This window comes from Triturus cristatus, chromosome 3_1 (genome assembly GCF_964204655.1).
Source record: "Triturus cristatus chromosome 3_1, aTriCri1.1, whole genome shotgun sequence".
Lineage (NCBI taxonomy): Eukaryota > Metazoa > Chordata > Amphibia > Caudata > Salamandridae > Triturus > Triturus cristatus.
In genome coordinates, this window is record NC_140583.1 from 1107946033 (window position 1) to 1107972243 (window position 26211).

General features: G+C 45.5%; 1 protein-coding gene across 1 annotated transcript in view; it reads left to right on the forward strand.

Moving 5' to 3' along the window:
* The window catches only part of LOC146861596 (kelch domain-containing protein 1-like), a 347431-nt gene extending 322932 nt beyond the window's left edge, over nucleotides 1–24499 (forward strand). Inside the window, exon 8 of the mRNA XM_085645977.1 lies at nucleotides 11277–24499. Coding sequence (XP_085502103.1) covers nucleotides 11277–11937 — 661 coding nt within the window. The 3' untranslated portion in view covers nucleotides 11938–24499. The remainder of the gene's footprint in view (nucleotides 1–11276) is intronic.
* The last annotated feature ends 1712 nt before the right edge of the window (nucleotides 24500–26211 follow it).

Genomic DNA, 26211 nt, shown 5'->3' on the forward strand with positions numbered 1-26211 from the left:
CACTCACCGGGCTACTGCGTACAGACTGTCTCCTCTCCTCGTCTCTCAGCATAGGTGGGCTGAGCGGGGAAGGCTCTCCCCCCGCTGGTACTTTCTCTTCACCCGGTCCCTCTTCCTGGGACCTGGACTTCATGCTCCCATGTGCCGGCCGCGAGACTCTGCACGGCTTGGTTCTCTCCACTTGGGGCAAGGCTTCCTCGCAAATGCGGAAGTCCCGCCCCACGTCAGGCGCCACATTTGCCTGACTTCCGGTGTCCCCGGCGTTCTCCTTCTTGGCGGCTCGGTGCCGCGGCGGTGATTCGCTGAAATGCGGGGTGGGCTCCCGCATTAAAAAAAAAAAGGACACAAAGCGACCATTTAAATAAAAATAGCGGGGTGGGCACCCGCTGCTCAATAAAACAAGATGTGGGGTGGGCACCCGCACAGATCAGCAAAATGTCGAGTGGGCACCCGCGATGAAGGCAAACACGGGGGAATCCCTTGTGCCGGGATTCCCCCTCCAAGGGCTGCGCTGCTGCGCTGCAAAGCCCACATCTCCCGTTCCATCAGGGAAACTTCAAAATAAAGCGCTCCTAGGGCGCTAGGCACAGGACAAGCTCCTTCAAGGTCTTGGAGGATCAAGGCAGAAAAGGTCCCAGCCAAAAAGTCCATCATGGGGCAATTCAGGGCCCAGGGGGCCAGCACTCAGGGCCCTCCAGCAGGGAGGCACTCCCCATGGCGGTCCCTCCTGGGCTCCTCCAGCAGCAAGTCCCCCTCCGTCAGGAACACTCAACCTTTTCATGGGGTCACAGCCCCTATATTTATATGCCCTTTTCCTTTGTGTCACAGCACAGGACTTGGGGATACCATTCGGAACTGGTTTAGGGGAGCTTTGGAGCACTTTGTTTTGCTCAGCTCCTCTCTCCTTTGTCAGGTGGGGGCTCGGGGATTAGACGCACCACAGGGGGCAGAGCCAGCATTGTGGAGGAAAGGCACAGCCCTATTCAGGTCCCAGGTGCAACTCCTCCCTCCCATCTGCATGCAGATCTTTCTATTCACCACTGGGCAGACTCGTCCTGGCTCCTGGAATTCCCCAGCCTTCCCAGCTCCTGTCTATCACAAGCCAGACATGCACTCCACATCAGGCAGGCAGACACATAGCACACAGAAATGCCAACTTCTAAAAGTGGCACTTCTCCACCAGTCACCATAAATCTGCGCACACCATTGCGCAGCATTTATTCTCACGAGTCCGCACATACTAAACTCGACCCTGCACTCCTCTCATACCAGGAATTACCATGGACACACATATCCCCATGCATTCCTATGGGAGGGTAGGCCAATCTCACCACACGCACTCAGAGCGCGCACGCACTTTACACTGGGCCACAGTGCTAAAGTGCCCAGAGGCCTAAAATCACTACCACCATGTCAGAGCTTAAGGCAAAAAGTTCAGGGGTGAACCTGCCAAGGAGGGCCAAGTCCAACAAGGGGAAAATTGGCGAGGTTCTTGTTGACATGTCCCTCATCTGGCAGGACTTGCGCAACGCCACAGCTCACATCTCAGAAGCGGAATCCCGCCTATCCATGGTGGAGGATGATGTCCACCAATTAAAAGAACAAGTGGCTCACCTGCAGACACACACCAAGGAATTACACAGAAGAGCCAAGGACGCCGAAAATCGATCACGCCAATACAACCTCCGCTTGGTGGGATATCCGGAGGGGATCGAACAAGGCCAAATGGCAACCTTCATCGATACATGGATATCATCCTGGATGCCTAAAGACACACTGTCTGCTTGGTTCGCCGTCGAAAGGGCCCATCGATCCCTTGCACCCAGACCACCACCTGGAGCCCCACAGCGTCCTATAATTGCCCAGGTCCTCAACTTCAAAGACAGGGATGCGTTCCTACGGGAGGCCCGGACTCTGGGCACCCTGACATTTCAGAATCATACCATAAGTGTTCCCGGACTACACCAAAGAGGTGCAGGTCCAGCGGCGCTCCTATACGGTGGTCAAACAGAAATTGCACGCTCTTGACCTCGAATATTTGCTCCTCTATTCGGCCCGCTTTCCCATCGTCTTCCAAGACAAAGCGCAATTCTTCGACTCTCCACAGGCTGCTTGGACCTGGCTGACCGAGGAGCGCCCCCTTGAGACTCATCTGTACTCTCCACCCATACACTCTGGACCCCAAGCTCACGACCTCTGTCCCCCAAGCAGCGCAGGAGGTGCACACAATCACGCAGAGGACGTGGGGGCCACAAAGAAGCCTCTGGGCTCAACCACCTGAGAACCTGGAAACACCACCAACCCTTCAGGTTCCCAACCTCGGCGGCGGAATAGATCCGTAGACAATTCGTGCATTGAACACAACCCTCTGGGAACTCTAGACATGGCGGCCACGGACTGGGACCTCTCCTTAAGTCCAACGATCTGAGAGCCCCTGAGAAGGCGGTGACGGGGAGATGGGAGGGGCATCACTCCCAGGAGTCCTGGGACTCTTGTCCCACTGCACTGTAGAACTCGGAGAAATCTGCTGATGATGCACTTACATCCGACACTGAAGGAGGGGTCCACCACGCAGCTCCTGAAGCTAAGCGTTTAGTTTAGCCTTTTCTTTCCTAGTTTGTAGGGTGACAGATGCTTCAGTTCCAGTAGTATAGAGGAGTGAGGTGGGGAGGGGGGACCTGGACCGTTAGCCAAGGTTTAGACTTATGTTTTGTGTTATTCTTTTCTCGAACAGCACACAGCACCTTAGCACAGGAATGCCACACACGCGCTGCGATCCCATGCACTGGGTCTCTAGTGAGGAGACCGCGCCCTCCTTGTATCCCGCCAAGGGTCCATGACAAGCTACAACCCTGTAACTCCCTTAGATCACGCGCTCCATATGATGCACGCAAACCAGGAAAGTAACTCTCTTCGGGTCATGTCCTGGAACGACAACGGACTGCTTGATTGCATCAAATGTACAGCAGTGTTGAAATATGCCCAACGGCACTCCCCCGATGTCCTCTTGCTTCAGGAGACCCATCTCTTGGGAACATATTGTTCCTTTCTTGCACGTTATGGTTTCGACAGGGTGTGGCACTCGGGCTTTAACTGAGGCTCACGGGGGTGGCCATCCTACTGAGGAGAACCCTTCCATTTGTCCCTACTCACGTCAATAGGGACCCGCAGGGGTGATTCGTGACTCTCTCTCTGGGATGTTGGAGGGGAACACCCTTAACCTTATATCCATCTACATTCCACCCGCGATGCTCACCTCAGCGCTGCAACACCTTACTGACATCATTTCCACCCTGCCCTTAGGACAGAAGATTCTAGGAGGTGATTTCAATGCGGCCATGCAACCCACCCTTGATACCACGGGCACTCCCTCCCTCGCCAAGGCAACTCAAGCCAAGAAATTGGTTGAATGGGGGGGCCGCCTCGGGCCTTTACAATGTATGGAGAATCTGGAACCCTCCAATCTCCCAATACACACACACACCTCAGCGGCGCACCATACCCACACGCGTATTGACATGGTCTTTATGCCTACCCCCAACTGCCATTGTGTGACCAACATGTCTTATCTTCTCTCGAGGAATCTGGGATCATTCAGCATTACTCCTGCTTCTAGGCGACACCCCTGGTGGCTAGCCTAGACTTTCCCTTCACCCTAGAAAAGTGTTGTGGTGTACACGCTACCCAAACTCACATGTGTGTTAGTTGCCCACAGAGTGTATATCAGGAGAGTCCCCGTTCGTCATGTCTGCATTTAGTTGCAACTCGGTATAGAGAGTGTCCCAGTATGTTGCAATGGGGATCCTGAGTAGCCCCAGTATTTCCTCTCATCGAATGGCGAGGCTTTCTGCCTTGGCCCATGCGAGCATGGACTACTGCCAGGCAGTTACGTTGGGGGGTGTCCGGTGCTTTCCATTTTTTAGTAATCAGCCTTTTGGCTACTATCAGTCCCAGATCTAGGAAGCTGGAAGTGACCTTTGTGTTGGGGGTCCTATGGAATTTGTGTAGCAGGTAGGTTGGCCAATCGAAAGACGGCTTTTGACCAATACAGGCGTATAATATTGCAGCCACTTCACACAAGTATGTTCCCACCCGGGTACAGCTCCAAAGCATGTGTAGTAAGTCAGCCCCATTTTCAGTGCATCTCGGACACTCTGCATCTATGCGATTGAAGTACTGATTAAATTTGCAGGTGTGAGATATGCCCTGTGGACTATATAGAGCTGTAGTTGCCGGAAGCCCACATTCTTAGCTATGCGTGTCGGGCTCGCGAGCACCCAAGCCCAATCCGCGTCAGTAAGCTGGTGTCCCAAATCTAGTTCCCATTTATGACGGAGTGAATCCAGGCTAATCGCAGCGTGAGTGCGCAGTGAGGCTGCGAATAAGCGCGTTAGGTGTCTGCCCGTTCCCATGACATGTAAGTACTGCATGGTGAGATGCGTTTGTGGCTCTGTAGTGATGTCTCCCCACTTGGCCGTGAGTGAAGCTACCAGTGTGCGATGGATTAGAAAGTGCCCTGGTGAGAGCCCTTCCTCCTCTACCAACGATGTATAGGGTATAAGCACCCCCTCGCGATATAGATCTCCGAGCGTCTGGACACCGTTCTCATGCCACCTCTTAAGTGCTGGTGTAGAAATTACCGCCTGTCTGGTGGGGGTTCCCTCAAAGGGTATCGCTGGCGCATAGGGGATCACCTTACGGGTTAGATTGAGGCTTCTACAAAAGCATCTATAGGCCACCGCAAGCAGCAAGTATTCCGGCGGCCTTAACCGTGCACCTGTATGGAAAAGGCAGACTATGTGATCCAGGGGGTAGGGAGAACGCGTAGTTGCAGTGTCTGCACAATGACGGTCCAACAGCCATCATGCCACCCACTGTAGCTGGGAGGCCAGGTAGTAGTGTTCGAGACAAGGAGCCGCCAATCCCCCTTGGTCTGTTGGCAAATACAACTTTTTCAGCGCCATTCTGTGCCTGGTGTTGCCCCAGATAAAATCTCGGATCTGTTTCTCCATAGAGGCGAAGAAGGAGGCTGGGATGTATATCGGCAGATTCACTAAATAGTATAATAGTCTCGGGAGTACCACCATTTTAGTGAGCGCAACTCTGCCCGTTACAGCTAATGGTAATGTACTCCAAAATCGCATCTGTGACTTGAGGGATGTCACCACCCTTCCCAGGTTCCCATCAAAAAGATCATCTGATTGGTGATAGATCTGGATACCCAGGTATCCACCGTACCCGCTTGCCACTCATAAGGAGGCCGGGGTTGTGGAGCCCCTCCCTGAAAGAGTAGATGCAGGACTTGTCTACATTCACAGTTAATCCAGAGAACCCAGCAAACTCTTCAAGCAGTTGCGCCAGTCGAACAGGGACTCGGTCGCTGTCTCTAATATAAATGAGAAGATAGTCAGCATACAGTGACACCTGTTGTGTGGCACCCCCCAGGGACACCCCATCTTCCAACTGGACGTGCAGCGCTTCTGCTAGTGGCTCCATTGCGAGCGGAAACAGGAGCAGGGACAAAGGACACCCCTGTCTGTATTGGACCCACTTTGACTCTGACTGTAGAGTTAGTGTAGAGTAGGCGTGTTAACTGGATAAAAACTGGGCCCAATTCAAATTTATCAAGCACTGTAAACAAATAATTACACTCCTGGGAATCAAAGGCCTTCTCCAGGTCTAATACAAGACATCCCGCCCGTGGCAATTCCTTCACCACGTATGTTGACACCCTAAAGTGCCATAGAAAGAGAGAGGTGCTACGGGATGGTAAAAGCCGTTTTGATCTGTACGGACCAGTGCTGGAACTACTTGCGCCAATCTATCTGCCAACACCTTCGCAAGTATCTTGTAATCATGTTGAGCAAGGCTAAAGGCCTATAAGAGCCCATCACCGCTGGATCCTTACCAGGCTTTAACAGCGATATCAGGTGCGCTTCGCGCATAGAGGGCGGGAGTTGCTGGGTCTCCAATGCAGTGGCGTATATAGTGTGAAGACGCTGCACCAATGAGACATGATATTCCTTATAGTAGTCTGCCGGCAACCCATCCGGGCCCGGCGACTTCCCGGAAGCAAGGGATTGTATGGCCTCCCCAATCTCTTCCAATGAAACCGGTGCGTTGAGTGTTTCCCTGTGTTCCCTCTCCATCGTGGGCAACTGTAAAGCCTTCAGAAACTCCTCTAAGTCTTGCTCATCGCCTCTCCTATGGGATTGGTACAAGCAGGTATAGTGCTGTGTCAAGGCTTCATGGATTTCTCCCTGTGTGCATGGCATCTGCCCCTTGATCCCTCGCAGCGGCCCGATTGGGCCGTGGGTATATTCCTGCCTTATCAGCCAGGCTAACAGCCTGCCCGCTCTATCAGCAGTGGTATGTGTACGGGGTGTGTGCGCAGTGTAATTGTGACTTCGGAGATGCTCCAATTGCTCTGCATGGTCAGAGCGTAGCGCTTCGAGGCGCCGCAAGTCCCTGCCCGACCCTTCGCCCCCTTGTTCATACTGTAACAGCTGTGTTTCTATTTTTGCAAGGGAGTCCGATAACTGCTTGCGAATATTCTATGTGGCTCCCATACATTGTCCCCTGATCGATACTTTAAATGCCTCCCATTCAATAAGCGCATTGCTGACCGTACCTTCATTTAATTCAAAATACGCTAGAATAGCCATCCCCAGCGATGAAAGTAACGCCGAGTCCTCTAGTGCCCTAGCTAGAGGGCGTTGCATCTCCCACCTGAGCTGCAGCAACAAGGGGTTGTGATCGGAGTGGGTCCGCCCTAGGTAATCAATGCTTTGGACCAAAGGGAGTAATGCCTGTGACCCCCCCTCAACTTGTCTAGACGTACATGTAGCCCGTGCATTGCGGAGTAGTGAGAGTAAACACGAGCAGTGGGATTAAGGAAGTGCCATATATCAAGCAGAGCCCAATGTGTAAGCCAATTCAAGAGGGCCTTTGCATTAGACGTAGAAGTGATTCTGTTGAGGGGCGGGAATGACCTGTTAGATCGACATTAAGCACCGAATTAAAATCTCCACCCAACAACCAGGGGATCCCATTCCACCGGGCCAGCACCCCGGATATGCGTTCAAGGAAGGAGTCTTGGTCCGTGTTAGGGACATAGATGGAGCTTATCGATATAGCTTGGCCATTCAATTGCCCCTTCACAAAGGTGTACCTGCCCTCCGTGTCGCGTATGTCCTCGTCACGGACAAACGGGACCCCCGCCTTGACACATATCAGTGTGCCTCGCGCATGTGATGAATAGGCGGTGCCGAATGCCTGACCCCTCCACCTTCTACGCAAGTGCGCCAGCTCAACCTGTGACATGTGCGTCTCCTGAAGCAATGCTATGTTAGTCAGATGCCTCTGTAGGTAGGTAGAATATCTGTGTGTGGGTGTGTGCATACCACGTATATTCAATGTTGTCACTTTAACCTGTGTCATGTTTGGCTAATATATTTCTCCGGTGGATTTGAGGCGAGCTGTGGAGCATAGGCTTGTAATGTACACGGGGGCCATTGGCTGACCATGTTGAACTAGAACTTAGAACATGAACCTTAACCATGTTAACGATTGGAGCGAACTCTGTGGTGTCGTTCGTCCAAACTACTACTTTGCCCAGCAAGGCAGTGACTTTTCCAGTGTGGAGACTGCTGGGGTGTGGGCAGAGTACACCTAAATATAGATAGTTTCTATCCCTCTGTCAGGGTGCAGTCACCCGCTTCCCCAATCTGCGTTCCAGCGGGCACAGTACATTTAATATGTGCTATAGTATCTGCGGCCTATGTGTGGGACATGCGCATATGACTTACTACGGCGTGAGTGTCAGACCTGTGAATAATCAGCATCACAATCCATCAGTATAAGTTAGTTTCTACTTGCGTGAGCGGTCTCCTTCATTGTTCAGGTCAATGGCAGTCTCTCACATGATGTCGTCAGCAGTCTACGAGGTGACATCAGGCAGCTGCACACCATCGAAGTCCTCAGGTCTAGGGGTGGATGAACCACTGGCAGTTGCCGACCCAGAAAAGCTTATTTCTCGAGCCTCACGGTACACCTGAGTCCCCAGTGTCGCAGCTGCTTCCAGGGCGTCCTCGCGTTTCATCTTGCTCTGTTCCGGGCGTGGCACCGCTGCCCGCGTGGTCATGCTTCCCAACAGTGGGTCCTCTTATTGGCTGTCCTAGTTGATTCTTCGCTCAAGGGACGAGGTCCCATCCATAGGCCTGACCTTTCCAATCAGTCCCATGTCTCTTCTGGTGAATCAAAGAAACGGGTGGTACCCTTAGCCACCACCCTCAACTTGGCAGGAAAGAGCAGGGAGTAGGGGAGTTCTGGTTCGCGTAGTTGATGTTTTGCAGCAGTGAAAGTGCTTCTTCGCCTCTGTACCTGCGACGTATAGTCCGGAAACACCATGATTGAGCTTCCACTGACCTTGAGATTGGAGAGTTTACGAGTTTCACGCAAGACATCGTCTCGATCTCTATAGTTTAAGAGTTTAAAGAGGAATGGTCTGGGCCGAGCCCCTGGAGAGGGCTTGTGGGCCGGTACCAGGTGTGCCCTTTTGACTACTAAGTGCAGTGACAGTGTCCCCGGAGACAGGATGTCTTGAAGCCAACGCTCCACATAAAGTTCCGGGGTCCGGCCCCCTTCACCCTCCGGAAGACCCACCATGCGGACATTATTGCGGTGAGAGCACCCCTCTGAATCCTCAACTCTGTCTTGCAATGCGTGCACGCGATCTAGGACATCTTGTAAGGCCGCAGCGTGACTGTGGGCCTCAGTTCCGATAGCGTTTGAGCGTGCGACTGGACTTTCTCCACCAGATTGTGGTGGTCAGCACGCAAAGGAGTGAAGTCAGATGCTACCTTATTAATCCAGTCTTCAAGAGACGATAACGTCTAGTCCTACGCAGCCCCAAGTTTCTAAACCGCTGCCAGCACCGAGTCCAGTTTTGCAGCGATTGGCACACACGGAGCGTCGCCGGCAGTACCATCTTCTGTGCGAGTTGACTCCAGAGTACCAGTGCACGCAGCATTCTGTTGCGCATTCGTGCAGAGGCGGCCCTTTGCCAGTTTTTGCGCGGAGAGCATTGACCACTGGGGTAGAGCGACTGCGTGAAGATATGTGCCAAATCGAATCGCAGGTGCGCAGTTGCCCCTGCTGTCTATGTATGCTTTGGCAGAGTCAACGCTTAATTTCCCAGTGTATTGCATCGCTGCCGGCGTCCCATGCAAAGTCCAGCATGGTCGGGGTCCCCTCACTGGTGCACGCCTGTGCCAGGCTCACTCCCAACAATGCGACCCCACCTCCGGGGACACAGGCGCCCTCCAAACTTTCCTCTTGAGCAGTCCCCTACACGTATGCCCAAAGAGTCAATGGGTAACTGGCATGCAGGTCTCACTAACCCATCTCGCCGCAGAAAGCACCCTGTATGCATATGCGTGGTCACTGATATATTGCCGCCTCACAATGCTGCCGCAGGTGATGGAGAAACACATCAATTCCCAGTACTCCAGTCCTGTGCCACTGGGTAATGGCCGTCACTTTTGTTGTAAGGGGCGCCGCAAACGTAGGAGCAGGTCAGCCAGTTCAGTCCGACTACAGGTGGGTGCAGGGCAGGCGCGGGGCATGGTACACAGGGTGCGTTATGCCTCTTTTACAGGCTGTAGGACACAGCACTTCTCTTCGCCGCGGTTACTCACACAGCAGCCCTCTCAGCCACTGTCTTCAGTAACTAGGCCCTCCAGGAGCAGGATACAGTCCTCGCTTACTGCCCTGGCCGCTTACACAAGTGGGTCAGGGGCAGCGGTCGTGTGGCGTTGCAATACACGCGGTTGCGTCCACAGCTCCGGCTTCACTGCATGGGTAGGCACGCCCCAACAACAAAGGCTGCAAGCTCCCCTTCCAGCACCACTCGAGCAGGGCTTATCTCACGGGGTCTCCTGGGGTAAGGCCCAAATCGCAGTGCACTCTGGCCTGACACCTCCGATCAGGGCTGTGCCGGCAAGGGCTGGGTATGTACTGTCGGGAGCGCCGACAACTCTACAGGCAAAGTGGTATCACGCCCAACCGCGCGGTGCCTCTGCAGTCCCAGCAGCTTCTTTCCGCCTGTCAGTACGCTCCCGCGCCCGCTCCGAAGCCGCCCGGGCCTCGAACCCGCCGTCGCCGATATCGCAGGTTGTGCGTGCGCATGTGTCTGCTATGGGATCCCAACTGCAACTACAGGCCGGCGCCAGTCAGGTATTGCCGCTTACTCGTACGGATGGGTTGGATTCAGAGCATGAATCAGGATAAGTGAGGGATTAGTAACGGAGCACTAGGAGCTCACGTCCGCCATGATGGCTTGCTGACCACGCCCTCTCCCCACTAGTGAATCATACTTTAACTGCCTTTGTCTGTAATCCTCCCTTTCTTAACCCTGGCCCAATCTTGCAAGGCAACTTCTCCTAGCTGTGTTAGCCAGGGTAATAGCTTTGATTCCATATCCCTGCAAAATCTGCTCGTGTATCTGTTTTGTTTGGGTTTCATTGACAACACTCTGCCTCCGCTAATCCTAGGCTCTTATAAATTGAAAGTATTACCTGCAAGATTCCAGTGATAGAGATGCATGCACCGTCTCTTACATTAGATCTCCATGGCTAGTTAAAAATAGTTTTCCAAAGTGTTGTTCTAGTCTGCTTTTTTCCACAACCTCTTTGTTTGAGTATATTACAGCAGTTGGAATCTGCTTGCAGTGGGCTGAGAGAAGGGGTCAGTAAACAACATTTTGGAACTAAGGGTGATTAACTGTACTTTGGTATTCAAATTAAGAATACTTTCATGTTTAATTCGTGAGTGCTCCATATGGCCAGAGTGAGGTTCTGATCGACAGTGGCAGATGGGTATATTTTCACGTTTCACTGAAAGTGTATTTCTAAAGTGAAAATGACTTGGGTTTGTGGAAGTTCTTCCCAATTAATTAGCAATAGTTATTGGAAGAAGGTGCTGCAATATTCCTTAAAATGTCAAATAATGTCTTTCACCAAAAGGAACAATAGTTTTGTCATATTTTCCATTCTATTTAGAAAATTGTTGATCACGTGTCTCTGCACTTGAACATGTATTATGCTATAGAAGTGTCTGTATGCATTGGAATGTTTCCTCTTAAATAAAGTTGGTTCTAAGTATTAATTGTCTCTAAGGCCCATTACTAGAAAATATTGTTTGTATTTTAGCATGCAGAGTGAAAAAGTATTGGAAGTTGTAACTTAAAATACTCTCTGAACTTTTGTATTTTTCAGTTCTGGACCCCCAAAATCAATGGGCCACTCGTCTGTTGTCTTTGAGAACTGCATGTTGGTTTTTGGTGGTGGAAAACCAAATGACACTCCAACCAGTCACCTGTGGAAATTTCAGTTCTGCTCACAAACTTGGAAAAAGATTTCATCTAAAGATGTGGTTCCTATTTCAAAAATGTACCATTCGTTGTTAGGGGTTGGTTTGAGCTTTCAGCAGAATATAAAGTTTTCTAATCGATCAAAAGATAATTTTAATCAAACTTTGAAAGAGAGCCAGCAGCATCGATCAACTTCTAACCCTTTTCAAACACAGCGTTCTAACAAAGTGTCTACTATTACGAATGGAATTGAAATGAAAATATTTACACAATGTCCTGGTTTACCCCTGTCTGCCTCAAAGCAGACGTTTTCTAAATATTGTGCAACAGAGGGTCAAACTGTACTCCCTGAAGTAGAGACTTCCTTTTTAAATCCTATGTTTGGTTGTCCTGAGGAAAATGAAGATCTGACTGGGTTCCCAAAAAAAGATGATGATGTGACTATACAACACAGAAACTATTCAGACGTTGCAGTGAACCATTTTCCTGATGTCCTCCTCCTTATAGGTGGCAAGCCATTGGCTGGTTGTTCCAGCATCTCACTTTGGAAAATGAAAATGGCATAGATTTGAGCCTGTATCATCTCTTAATTATTCTATTTGGATAGAACTGACTGGCTGATACAGAATTGCTACCACTGTGCCCACCCAAGCCCACTGCATTCTCGAAGCTTGAGGTGGCAGTGCTGGAAATGTTATCTCTATGAAGCATCTTTTTTAACATTTACTAACCTCACTTGACATAACTTACTATTTTCCTATAAGGATTTATATCAGAACTCCTGTATATGTTTTGAAAATAATAAGCCGTCCTGTTCCTGAAGCTGCTCTTTTTATACTAAAACAATGAAGGATTCACTCCAAGACACAATGTGGATAGTGGAAGAATTATGAATTCGAGGAAACCGTCCTCATATGTGTCTGTTTATAGTTTACCTGAACAAGCAAATATTCTCCCCTGACGGAGATGTCAAGTTAACTAGACAACAACTGAAACCTGTTACAGTTCACCAGGCTCTTCGTTTGATATTGTTTTGGTAAAGGAATGATGCCCCATTAAGGTTAAACAGTACCTTCATATGTAGATCTACGTCTTTTAGTTTGGTTGTTTTTTCAATTGATACTTGCCAAATATGCTGAGCCACTGAGGACCCTCTTCTCTACTGAGTAGTTTATCCCTGTGTAGTGCTAAGAATGAACTGAATTATCTGAAATGATTTGCGGGTAGAAGGTAATGTGACCTGAGTTCTGGATCCTACGATCTTCAATAATAGTTATAAACATAGGATTTCTTCTCCATGCTTGCACAAATCCTGTAACATTTCTTTAAAAAAAATAGTCTATGCATTGATTTAGAGGTGAAAGCTGTCATTTTCCAAATGCAGGCTTAAACAGAATAATTGATTTCAGATTTTTATTCTGCCCTTCAATGCGATATAAATACTGCATAAGGCTTCAATGAAGTATGTAACTTACCATATGATACTATCAAAAAAAAAATCCAAACTGGTGTGGGAGAGAAAAACCATGAAGTAGAAAGCCTGTTGGGTTGAATTTATGCAGAAGTGAAACATATGCTTTCTGCTTATTTAAAGAGCCAACCGAATCCATCTCCCTGAATGCGTTGTGATAGTAGTTGCCTCACAGGTTAATTTCCACATTTCTGGCTCATGCCAACGGGATCTAAAAATACATCAAAGGTTTTTGCACCCTATTTTTGGGAAAGGAGACTTTCACAGAATTTGATCTTATTAATTAGACTTTTTACAGGTGTCTGATTTTTTTCTATCTTTATTTTTACACATTCGAATAGGAATTTCCAGATTGTCTTCAAATTATTTGAAGTGTCCTTCGCACTCAAGTGGGAGGAAAAACGCTGCCTCAAACCCACATAATTTGTTTTGTCTGCTTACCACCCTCACATTTAGTTAAGGAAATGCAAATTCTGTCAGAAAATAGCAAAAGAGCTTGGAAGGACTGTGAGTGGATACGCCTGAGGAACAAACTTGGAGAGTTCATGGTGGAGGAAGAAATATTGTTGGCTGGCAAAACTAGTACCTCTGTGTGTGTCCATGTACACCGCAGGCAAGAATTCTTGAATGTGGAGATCAAGTGAAAAGAAGCTGCATGGCCACCACTTCCATTAAGGCACGTTTGCCATTCCTGCTTACGTCATAGCATGGTTTCATACCCATGTGCTCTCTGTCGAAAGACCGTTTAGCCCCAGGTACAATATCTATGCTGAAGAAAGAAGACAATTGGATATAAAAAAAAAGTCAGGTTACACTACACTAAAGTGATTGACGTCCAAGCACCATGAAGACATTCAACATTGAGTGTTGAGACTTTCTTCGAAACATAATTCAAGAAGGTCAATGTTTATGAACTCACTGTTCAGGTCATCGTCTGTAGGGTCAACAGTGGTTTCTCATTCATCTTCTAGGTGGTTATCTTTTTCGCCATCACTGAAAGTTTCTCCACTCCCATCAAGAACCCCTGGATAGTAATTCCTGCAGATCATCCACTTGAGGTACCACTGCTTGACCCTTCCACCAAAACTGGTAATGGTTCAGAGGGGCAATTTGATGTCGCTCATCAGGAAAATGCCTTTTATCACCGACACATCTGAGGTCTGTGATCATCCCTCTCAGATGTTGAACCACATCATTCTGAGTCACCAAGAAAATGCAATATGTAATCAAATATCCTGCTGCTCATCTTATACATCTTGTGCACCTACTTTGCTTACTTCATGGTCATTATCTGTGAAAGACATTTTAATGTTCTAGGGTGTGTTGCTTTGGTGTGCAACAATGTTAAATATCCAGGTAGAAGGCCCTCACACATCACGCCGTTACAACTTCAACCTGCTGCTTGAGCAGAGCCATGTTGTAACATTTGGTACGAACTTGCAAAGGAAATGTTTCTTACACCAGCCTCAACCAAAAGGCATCATTGGAGGAAGGTAGCCTTTATGGTGGGCATTACATCGGCCTGCAAAGTAAGCAAGCTTCAGTCTCTATCTGTAGTATAACCTTACACAATATTATAGCACAAAATGTTTGTTTTTAAAAAACATCTTTCCTTTTTGCCAAACGTGGTATCGACTTTCATATTAATTAGACGGTTTCACTGCCAGTTTTCCTCACTAATCCCTCCGATCTAGTAGAAAGATCCTTCCATTCGTTAAATGAAAGTGGTCTTAAATTTGTAGTTCGATAGTCACATTTTGTCATCTATGGTCCACTCCACAATGTTTTGTCAATATCGATAAAGTCCGCTCCCCAAAGAATAGTTTGTGGCTTTGTCTTATGTTATGAACTAGCCACCAAACCTAGGACTCACTCAACACAAGCAAAAACAAATTCTGTGAATCAATTTCTGTGGCTTGGTTAAATCAAATTCTGTGGCTTGGTTAAAATAATGCCCCATTGATTCATTAATGTAAGGTTGATACATGGAGTCTGTCCTCCTATTCACTAGACTTAACTATCTAGAATCTAGAGCTGATGTTAGTTGGCGAAGCTACTCTGAAGCATGTTTTTGGATAAGGTTATGATTTATGAGTGATTTGTCATGGATTGTTTAGCTGCTAACTGTTGAGGACTATTGGTTTTTTGAGATAAGCTTTCTTTTCTACGGTTATGACTTTCAGTGAAGATCCTACAGTGCCAAAGGAAATATTACTTTTAATCGTAGTTGTACATTGTGGAAACCTTCAGTGAGGTCATAACCAACCATCATATCTCCCTGGTCTTGCCATTCTAAAAGTCAAATTGGGATTCAGTTACATTGAAGAATCGTCCTAGTTATATCAAAAAGAACTGAGGTAGGGTGGGTACATACTAATACATAGCATTCGGTGAGATGAAATCTGCAGAATCTCTGAAGGAGCAGGGCATATTGTACACTATTCTTTACATTTAACGTAATAGGCTGAATTTTCGTTCATGCCCTTCTCTCACTCACAGGAGTTTGAGTTATCTTTTTCTTGATTGCTGCGCATAAAATGCCATGCTGCAATGTAGCCTTATGTAGTATTTATATATTATAGAGGGATAAAAAAAAATGGAAAAAATTTACCTCTTTCTGTTATGGAGGTATTGCCTGCTTTTGAATAATGACAGCATTAACCTCCAAACCAATGTATACATTTTTGGAAAAGTATTGGAGTACCTTTAGGGAGGCAGAAATATTCTATGTTTTAAAAGTGCAGTGAAGATCCCTACGATGCAGAAATAGGATTACAAGTAAGTGACATTTGCTTTTAAATTTGCAATATTCTTTTATAAAATACACAGCAATAACAGTAGAATTTGCATTCAGACATTCTTCTGAAGCAGCTTAGTTTGACCGTTAAAACTTGGACTTGAGTCTAAAATTTCAAGCCTATCCTGGTGAAGCTCATCCACTAGTGTTCCATGTTTTTTTGGGATGCTTTCATGTATTCACACCAAAGTTGGATGTAGGGGTGAAAAATGGCAAGGTTGGGCCTATGTATCTTTAGGTTTTTTCTCAAAAAGTGCATTTATTTATATATACATTCTCTATTCTACATAGTTAATAATATTTTTTCACGATTTATTATAAGACTCTCTCTTAAAAGGCTACAGATAGAGCTTTTTGTTAAGTTGCCCTTTGTATTTTGTTCTCCATCAGAGTTGATGCAAACTGCTTCTGAATACTGCAAAAAAAGTGAAAGCTCACATATTTGAATTATTTCGGCCAAGTGTTATTAATTGGGGCTGCTTTCCCTTCCACTTGTATTTCTGCTCATTGAAACGCTACAGAGCAGGCCAACCATATACAAATGCTCCAGTATGAGTAGTCAAGCCCAAAATGCCAGGTCATGTCCCCTACTGTTGTATTAAAATCAGCTGTTGGGGCTAGTGTGGCAGCATGTGAAGAATGTAAACAACTAAACTGTGGTAAAAGACTGAGTGATAACTTGAGGGCTAGGTTTAAGCTTTGTATGAGCAAACAAAATGGCCCTTTATGCCTTACTAAAAAAGCATAACATTGTGTGAATATATTAGTAAAGCCATTTTCCTATCCGGATCCATTTTATACTTGGCTAAATGGAATTTCTAAAATATATTTCTGATGGATTCTTCTGAAGGAAGATTTCTCACTTTTAGAATATCCCCAGGTACAAGACTTGATCTTTGAAATTCTCCAGGAATGCTTTCGTAGGGTGGCCCAATGTCGCTTGGCGGGATCTCTGTATAGCTTGCAATTGATGGTGCGGATCTAGATTTAATTGTCGCCCCTGCACACTGATGTTCTTTACTTTCTTTTCGTACCCTTCAAAGTCGATCTAGAGCTTCAGTTTGCTTTGCTCCCCTTTGGACTTACCTTGGTCCCGGGTATTCTTTAAAGTGATGACAGTGGTCACTGCTCATCTACAGAAGTTGGGAGTACATGTATTCCAGTACCTCAATGGCTGGCTTATGAAGTCGAGCATGCCAAGGTCATTGGTAGGCCACCTCCAGATGATGGCTACAATCCTGATATTGTTGGGATCAGTATCAATGAGCCAAAGTCATACCTTAGCCCCACATAATGGATTCCATTTATTGGGGTAATCCTGTATACAATAGTGTTCAAGGCTTTTCTGCCACCACGGGGAGCCCTGGACATTCAGGATATGTTATAAATGTGTCAGGATCGGTACTGGCTCTTGGTAGGGATAGCTCTGAGGTTTCTTGATCTCCTGGCCTCATATATTCTCATTCTGAATGTCAGGGGGCATGTGTGCACTGCAATGAGATCTCGTTACCTGCAGTAGACCACAATTCTTTCTTACCTAGCACTTACATTTGGGACATATTTGTTACCGCTGGGTTGCCGAGGTTACCCTGAAGTGGTGTGATGAGAGGCATCTGATCTCAAGGAGAGTGTCAGTTCCATATCAATATGTTGGAGATTCAGGTGATCCATCTCGTCCCGAGAGCCTTCCGGCCATCTACCAGAGAAAAAATGGTGCCGGTACTCACAGACAACATGACTGCCAAATGGCACTGCAACTAGCAGGGTGGAGTGGGGTCTTGGACTCTGTTCCAGGAGGCACTTTGTTTATGGAGAGAACTGGACCAACAGAACATTTTTCTGGTCGCCAACTACCTAGTTGGGTCCCTCAGTTCCTAGTCATTCAAATTTAGCAGTTATCTCCTGGCAAATCACGAGTAGAGTCTCCATCCCAAAATTGGGCAGGTCATCTTTGGTCAATGCGGAACGCCCTGTGTAGGCCTATTTGAATGAATGGAATGGAATACGGGACTCATCTACGCATTCTCTCAACTTCTTCTCTTGTCTTGAGTTCTGAGGAAGAAAAAGCCAGACCGGGTCTAAGTCATTATAATAACCATGAACTAGTCCAGGAGATTAATGTACTTGGAACTGCTGCAGTTGAGTGTTTGCCCACAGATCAAGCTTTCACATAAGGAGGACATCCTAGTTGAGCAAATGGGCAGGCTTCTACAACCAAGCCTCCACAATTTGCACCTCTGTGCACAGAGATTGAGCAGCAGCAACTGAATGCCGCTGATAGTGTTGGTGAATGTCATTGTTGTGGCCAGATGCTCTTCCACAAAGTCGATCTGTGCTGGAACAAATTTGTTGCTTGGTGTGGTGCTTGAAAACTTTCTGATGTTCTTCAGTTTGTTCGATCGTTAGCCAAGCAGGGCTTTGCGGTGGGCACAGTGAAAGGTTATTTGACGGTTCTTCTAGCCTGACTAACCGTTGTTTAAATCACCAGTTGTCATGAATTTGCCAAAAAGCTTGATGAATGTTTTCCCCCAAAGCCATTTGTGATACCTCAATAGGACCTTAGTCTTGTCTTTACATTTCTTCTGTGCATGTTTGGCTGTTTCTTGAGGCTTTTTATTGCCATCACCTCAGCATACAGTATGAGTGAACTGCAGATGCTGTATGGACAGCCACCCTACACCATTTTTTTGCCCAGACAAACTGGTGCTGAGAACGCAGACTGCATTCCTTGTAAAAATCCTGACACCTTTTCACGTTGGCCAATCGATAACTGACAGCATTCTTTGCTTATCTCTCAAAAGAAGAAGAAAGGCTCAATGTCTTCTAGGTGGGCACTTAGCTTTTACATCAGCCACACAAAGCAATAGCGAGTCAATAATCAGCTTTTTGTGTGTTTCTCAGGTATGAAAAAAGGCAAAGCAGTGCAAAGATGACATTGACATGTGGAATGCCCTTTGCATCAAAACTTGATCTGCACTTGCCAAGAAGCAGCCCCCAGTGGGGTCATTCCACCAGGGCCACGGCTTCCACTAAATCTTTGGTGCAAGGGATGCCTGTACTAGGTATCTGCGAGGTCATCAGTGCATACATTTTAACAATCAAAAAGGTCTAAGGTTAGAGAGAAGCACACTGTCGCCCACAATTTGTTCTATGCTCGGCTTCTGAGGGCACATAAGGAGATTAGAAGAAACTGATATCAGCGCGCAGGAGTGGCATCTCCGCTCCATTATCTTTGAGGCAGTAGGGAGTCAATATGAAACCAGATGGAATCACCTACTGGCTCATGAGAGCTTTGCTAAAGAATACTATGCATCCCATCTGGCACCTTAGGATATTCTTTAGATGAGGAATGTGCAATGAAATAATGTCCAACAGAAAGAGCGTGATAAATGCCAGCAATTGATACACACCAAACTGGCACATGTCTTTGTCCAGTCTGTTTTCCAGGATAACATGTGTAGAAGCTATTAAATGGAGCAGTTTTGCTGTGCTCCTCCTAAATGATAATTTGCCCAGCTCAAACAGAGGATTTTCAACTAAATTCCTTCATCAAATAGACATTGCTACCAGGATAATGGCCAAAAGCAACAGATTGCCTCTTCATATTAGAAAATGTTGGGGCAGCCTCACAGATGTTTCTTTATAAATTGCTTTACAAGAGATTATGTACAATTCCTTCATATCCAGTGATTCACAGAGCAACTTGGACTTTGAAAAAAAACATAGCTTATTTCTTGTTGCCCTGTGGTTTTTCAAAAATCCTCTTCTGAGGGGAGTATTTAGTATTAGGCCGTTCCAGCTCATAAGCCTTTGTACTATGTTCCATGTAGTTAAAATGGTGCAGCACACGTCTTGGATCATCACAATCCTTCTACCTAACTTGTACACAAATGACAACATTTACCATCCTCTGTTTTTCCAGGGTCTCATTTCACTGTTGCAGAAGATATCCTTCACAACATTTATATCAGACTGGCCATTAACGTAAAAATTCTGATCGAAGTACTAGTCATGTTACCAAAATTATCGGGGGTCACACTGGGTAGATTCCAAAAGAAGTCATGACTTTTTGAGAGAAACACAAACTGGCAGGGGCCTCTCAGTGTAACAAAGTTAAGCTGAAGAATCATAGGGTATTGTTAGGTGTCAAGGCAGTCCTGTCAGAGAATCCTTTTAATCTGCAAGTCATGTAGCAGAACCTAGCCCTGAACCCTGAAAGCTGTACACACACAAATATTGATATTTTATAACAAACTAGTAATTATGTGCTATCCTCCTACAAATTATGTGAGTTAAAATGATCATCATAATAAACGTCATTAAATAAAGTTATCATAGGAGTGAATGCCATGCATGTGACAATGATTGTTCATATTATATATAATATCTAAATCTTAATCTAAGCTTGCTAATAGCTTGATATGTTTGTCCATTATTATATAATTTACTGAGTCATGTAAAGACCCATGCATGCCTTCATGCCAGCGCGACTTAAAGCGAAATTAAGTATCTATCCTCATTAACCAATCAGCTGTCTTTAATACCCTTTTCTTACATTATAGCTTATGAAGCAGTGGAAAGCTGCCTCATGATCAGTGTTAGAAATTGGGTTGTTGGTTGACTGGGGGAGGGGTGTGAACCTTGGTCAAGCAGCAACCTCAATCCTAATTCTGATAAGGGCTGGAAAACCCTAAATTAAACTGTATTCAGCCGATGGCACAGAGCAGTCGGGCTTAACTTAGAAGCAGTGTCAACACTTAAAACAGTGAAACCACCACACAAAAAGATCCTACACCACGTTAGGAAAATAGATCTGATAAATAAACCAAGACCAAAACAACAAAAAATCCAATAAGTAGAACTGGAAATATTGAGTTTTAAAGTTCATAGTGCAAAACAATGGCACAAAGCGATGTGGGGATATCTGGTCGCACCGGACCGGGACAAAGTCACAAGTTCAGGCTAAGCACCAAGAAGCGGAACCAGCTAAAGGGACCTAGTTAGGTCCGCTGAACAAAGTACCTTTAATCTTGGTTGTGTAGTGTTGCGTGTATCAGTTTTGAAGATGCATTGTGCAGCACAGGCAATGCGTCCGTTCCGAGATGCAACCAGGCTGCAGTGTGAGGTTCTGTTGTGTTGACATCAAGGATCATGTCAGTGGGGCTTGTGATGTAAAGTCCGGTGTCAAAGATGTGAGGCATAGTGTAAGCAATGGGTCCGTTTAGATGAGCGGTGAAGCTGTGATGCGCAGTTCCATCATCGAGGCTGCTGTAGACGGGGGATGGAAGGAGCTTGCTCTGGCAAAAGTGCCAAGCAGCAGCGGTTCTGAAGGTGATACGTCAATACCAAGATGCGGCGGCAATGAGTCTTTTGCAACGGCCAATCCACGCAGCAGCGGCGATGTGTCGGTTCTGCTCAGGGATGTGCCGCTCAGCTGAGGCAATGCATCGCTCAGCAGGGAAGATGTGTTGGTTCCACTGGCAAGCACCTTAGGCCCACTTCGAAGGGTCCAAGACTGGGGTGACACCTCTTGGCAGGGTAGTCTCGTAGATGGCAAAGTCCAGGTGCAGGGGTTGGAAGCCTCCAAGGCTTCAAATCAGTAGGCCAGCCAGCTAGCCCTGAGGGTCACTTTGGGTTCTGGAGTCAAGCGATGCAGTTGCAGTCCTTCTTCTTCTCACCCAGGCAAGAGGACGGCAGGCAGGAAATCAGCACAACAAACCAGGAGTCCAGCACAGTGGCAGTCTTTCAGAAGCATAATAGTCCTTCTTCCTAGCTGAGTATCCATAGGTATAGAAGTGTACTGAAGTGGTAGTGTCTGAGGTCCAGTACTTGTACCCAGTGATGCCTTTGAATTGGGGGAGACTTTAAAGACTAGCCTTGGAAGTGCACAGATGTCCTCTATCTTTGCCCTGGCTCCAAACTCACTACAGGGGGTATGCATCCCTTTGTGTGTGGACAGGACACAGACTGTTCAAGTGTGGGTGAGGTTGTGTCCAGCTACTCTCTCCCATCCTGCCAGAGATGGCCCATTGAGACACACCTAAGCTCCCATTATGAGTGGCTGTCTAGGAGGAATACACAAAACCCAACTGCCAGCTACACCCAGTCTTGTGATCAGAGACAGGCTACAGTCACCAAACGGTTAAGCAAGAACTTTTCAATTTTCTAAAAATGGTATTTTAAGAATTGTCATTTAAAATCCAACTTTACCATGAGTTAGAATTTCCAGAGATGCCAAACTCGACCCATTCATATCTTCCCATTTGGAAATTACACTGATAAAATGTAATAAGGTAACCTCAATGTTATACTATGGGAGATAAAGGCCTTGCAGTAGTGAGAAACGAAGGCAAGAGTTTTTCACTACCAGGACATGTCAAACTTAAAGGTACGTGGCCTGCCTTTTAGATACATTGCAACCTGCCCTCTGAGTTGTCCAGGGTCTACCATAGGGGCGTTTTATATGTATGAAAAAGGAAGGATTGGCCTGGCAAAAGGTTTTTTTCTTTCGTTTGCCAGGTTGAAATGGCAGTATAAACTGCACACACTGGCTCTGCAATGACATGCCTGAGACATAGTTAGAGAGCTACTTAAGTGGGTATCACAAGCAGTGCTGCAGGTCCACTAGTAGCATTGAATTTACAGGCCTTGGACACATGTAGTGCACCTTTCTAGGGACTTGTAAGTAAATTAAATATGCCAATTGGGTAGGAGCCAACATTACCATGTTTAGGGTAGAGAGCATGTTAGCAATGGTTAGCAGTGGTAAAGTGTGGCAAGTTCTAATGCCAGCAAAAACTAGGTCAGAAAAGTGGAGGAGGAAGGCAAACCGTGGGGTGAAGACTACCCTAAGGTTTTCAGATCTAACAATCAGCATCTGCATTTGCTATACAGGTTAGAAAACAATGCCCCTTCATTTTTTAGGAAGTACACAGAAACTGCTATCTTTTAGTTCCTTCTGCAGAGAACTTTAAACTCAGTTAGCCTACTTGGAGATCCTAAGCCACTGAGAAAAACCTTCTCTATCTTTGCAACATGAACAATAAAACTGAATAACTCAAGTTACGAGGCCACAGCACTAAGCCCTAATACTTCTTTAATGGAGTGGAACTGATTCAGTGCATAGACCGCATCCAGTTTTAGCATACATCTAGGCCTCTGATGTAAAATGGCCTAAACATATAGAAAAAAACCTGCCTCAAAAAACAATCTGCATTTTACATTTATCATAAGGAATCTTTATTTAGACGGGAAAATGGGAGAGATGGATGTTATAATATGGAAATAATTACCTTCATGGTGACTGACACTCACTCGCTTTCTATTACCTCTGTCTATGGCAAGGTCTGGGTTCCAGACGGAGTCACTGTTGCATAAACAATGCTGTAAGCGCAGCAGAGATGATTGCAGATGTAGGTTTGTAGTTTAAAAAAAAAGAAATAAGTACAGTATCTGATGAAGCAGGTAGTATGCCCCACCACAAAGTGGTGGTATTCCTCGATGATGGTAATGAGCGATGAAGAATATCAGCATAAAAAAGTTTACCTTTTATACTTCCACCACTATATTTAATCGGATGGGGTCTGCTTATGTTAAAATGACATTATCACATCTGAAAGGTTGGTATTCCATACGTACTTCCACAATTACCATCCTGTCTGTGCTAGTTGTTGACTATTTTAAGAGCATGCTTCTGCAGTAAGGTTGCAGCATCATCTTCTGGCACTTTAAATTCAGATTTGTTTTCCACAGATAGCCCAACTAGCTGAAATTTCCTAAACTGGACTTTCTTTCTGAGGGATACATGAAGCCCTGCTGTTAACCTTAAATGAATGGCATTTTATATATATATTGAGGAAACACTTTCTCTTTACCGCCACCTTTAAACTAATTGGTAAAATTCAATCTAGTGAATACACTAGGAATAATACAATCACATCGGCACACTTGGAAGCAGGTTCCAGTCTTACCATAGACTTTAGTCCTGGGCAGAGTCTTCCTAGACCAAAGAGTGTATTCCAGCCTTCTTCCACTCCCAAAGTCTCCAAAATATGTTTAATTTTTTAAGAATGTTCTGAATGAGCTGTAATGCCAGTGTAACCAGTCTAGGATCAGTATTTCAATTACAGTATTCATTGTTTGAGCTAACTGGTCAGAAAACTTTATACATCACACTCAAATCAACTGATTTTGTTGTGTGTGCACAACAAAAATAATAGACTGCAAAACAGAGGTTTATAGATGCAGCGGTTGCTTTTAAAAAAATATATATATATATATAAATATAATAGCAGCTTAACGCTGTACTTTGAAATGAAAATCACTTTTAAATTCAGTGGCAGTCTAAAATGTAACTCGATGCCTTCTTCTTAGCACTTGTCTAAAAAAAAAAACCTCTGCCAATAGAGTATATTGAAAAGTAGACAATTGCACTTTGAAATGTCAGCAATATGTGAAGTTTGAATAATTACCAGTAAACAGCATGTATAGTGCAGGAATCATCATTTGTATTAGCTACCTTAAAAATACAAATGATGCTATAAATATATATTTTTATATATTGTTACACCAATACTTTTCTTGTAAATGAATTTATTACAATGTATATTGAATGTCTTCCATGATGTACTGAAGGATAACAAATATGTAACCCCTCTGTCATGGTTTTATAAATATTTATAATTTTTTTCTGATGTTTCTATAGGTCTTTGAGTATTCTAAACTGAGCACCATGAATGTGTAGACTAGAGGTTCGTACTTTTCCATTCACATTTTCAGCTACTCTACAGCAATTGTCAACCTGCGTCGTGGTCGTAGATGCAAAAGTCTTGAAAGCTGCAAAATACAAGTATTAACTAAACCACCTGGGTTATTTATTGTAAACATTTTTTTGCTTATTACGATGTGTACCTTTAGGTGTGGGTAAAAGCTGGTGCATTTGTTATGAATGATTGCTATTTTTGAAAAGGCCGGTCTGATGTAGTGTTACCGGTTGTTGTCTGATGTAGTGTTGAGGGTTGTGCTTTTCTTCAGAGTAGCTGCCATGTGGAGGCAATATATATATATATATTCACTGAAAAAACCATAGGTTTCACACATGTTATAGTTAGCTGGACATTTTACTGATAAAAAACAATGAAATTCCCCCGTTATAGTTACTGTAGGCAACTATAACTCACGCGACCGTAATCCTCTGCTGATGCTAATACTGTATTTAGACACTTATTTGCCCATGTCTTCTTCCATTAAATTTTAGCTATACATATATTACAAATATTTTTTTTTCATAAAGACACATATGTCATCAGCAGAGGATTACGGTCGCGTGAGTTATAGTTGCCTACAGTAACTATAACGGGGGAATTTCATTGGTTTTTTATCAGTAAAATGTCCAGCTAACTATAACATGTGTGAAACCTATGGTTTTTTCAGTGAATTAGCAAGGTTTTTTAAATGCTATTTCCTAACTATAACGTGTGTGAAACCTATGGTTTTTTCAGTGAATTTGTATGTTTTTTTAAATGCTAAGTTACTTTACGCCATTTGTGGCGTGCGCGCCCACTTAACGCAGTTCGTTCCGTGCACGGTTTTTATCAACTTTAATAAGCCCTGTACGTTTGGTGGCCTTCGGCCACCAAAAGCACAGGGGGTGAGGTCAATGTGGATAGTGTTTTTTTTATTTCGATTTTATAATTTCATGTTGCCAAAATTACGTTTTTTCTCTCTATTAATAAGCCCTGCACATTTGGTGGCCTGCGGCCACCAAAAGCACAGGGGGTGGGGTAAGTGTGGATAGTGTTTTTTTTATTTTTATTTTTTTACCGTAAGCGTACGGTAAGCTTACGGTAAGCGTACGGTAAGCGTACGGTAAGCGTACGGTAAGCGTACCCCGCGAAATTGCCGAAAAAAAAATAAAACCGTTTTTGCTCTTGGGGGATGTTTGGGGACTCCCTCAACATGACTATGTGGGAGGGAGTTGTCAAAACAGCCCCGTAACATGTTTTTGGCCATCATGTTTGATAAACAACACTCAGTGCGAGAGACAAAATGGCGGACGCCGCTTCCTGGTTTCGGCCGATTCGAATGTTTACTAAGATCTAAGAGCCAATCAGAATCGCGCTCGCGCACGCCACCGTACGCTTACGGTAAGCGTACGGTAAGCGTACGGTAAGCGTACCGTAAGCGGGCTCAGATATATATATTGATTTAAAGGCTATTTTCTCAGAATCTACTGAACAGATTTACACCAAACCTACAAAAGGCACTTCCTTGACCTAGGGACTACCTCTCTGCCAAATTTCTAGTAATTCTGTTCAGCCGTTCGGGCTGTAGCTCGTTCTAAAGGTCCTATGGAAAAATGCATGGGAAAAACGCGTTTTGGGACCCCCCTTTTATCTCAGCCCCCGCTTGACGAATCCCCCCGAGACTTTCAGGGTAGGAGCGGAGCGTAGCGCCCCACCTATTTTGAGAAATTCGCGAGGATTCGTCGACCGGCGCCAAAGTTATTCAAAATAGAATGTTGAGGTTTTCCTATGGAAAAGGGGTCCTAACTATAACTACCTACTGGCGACC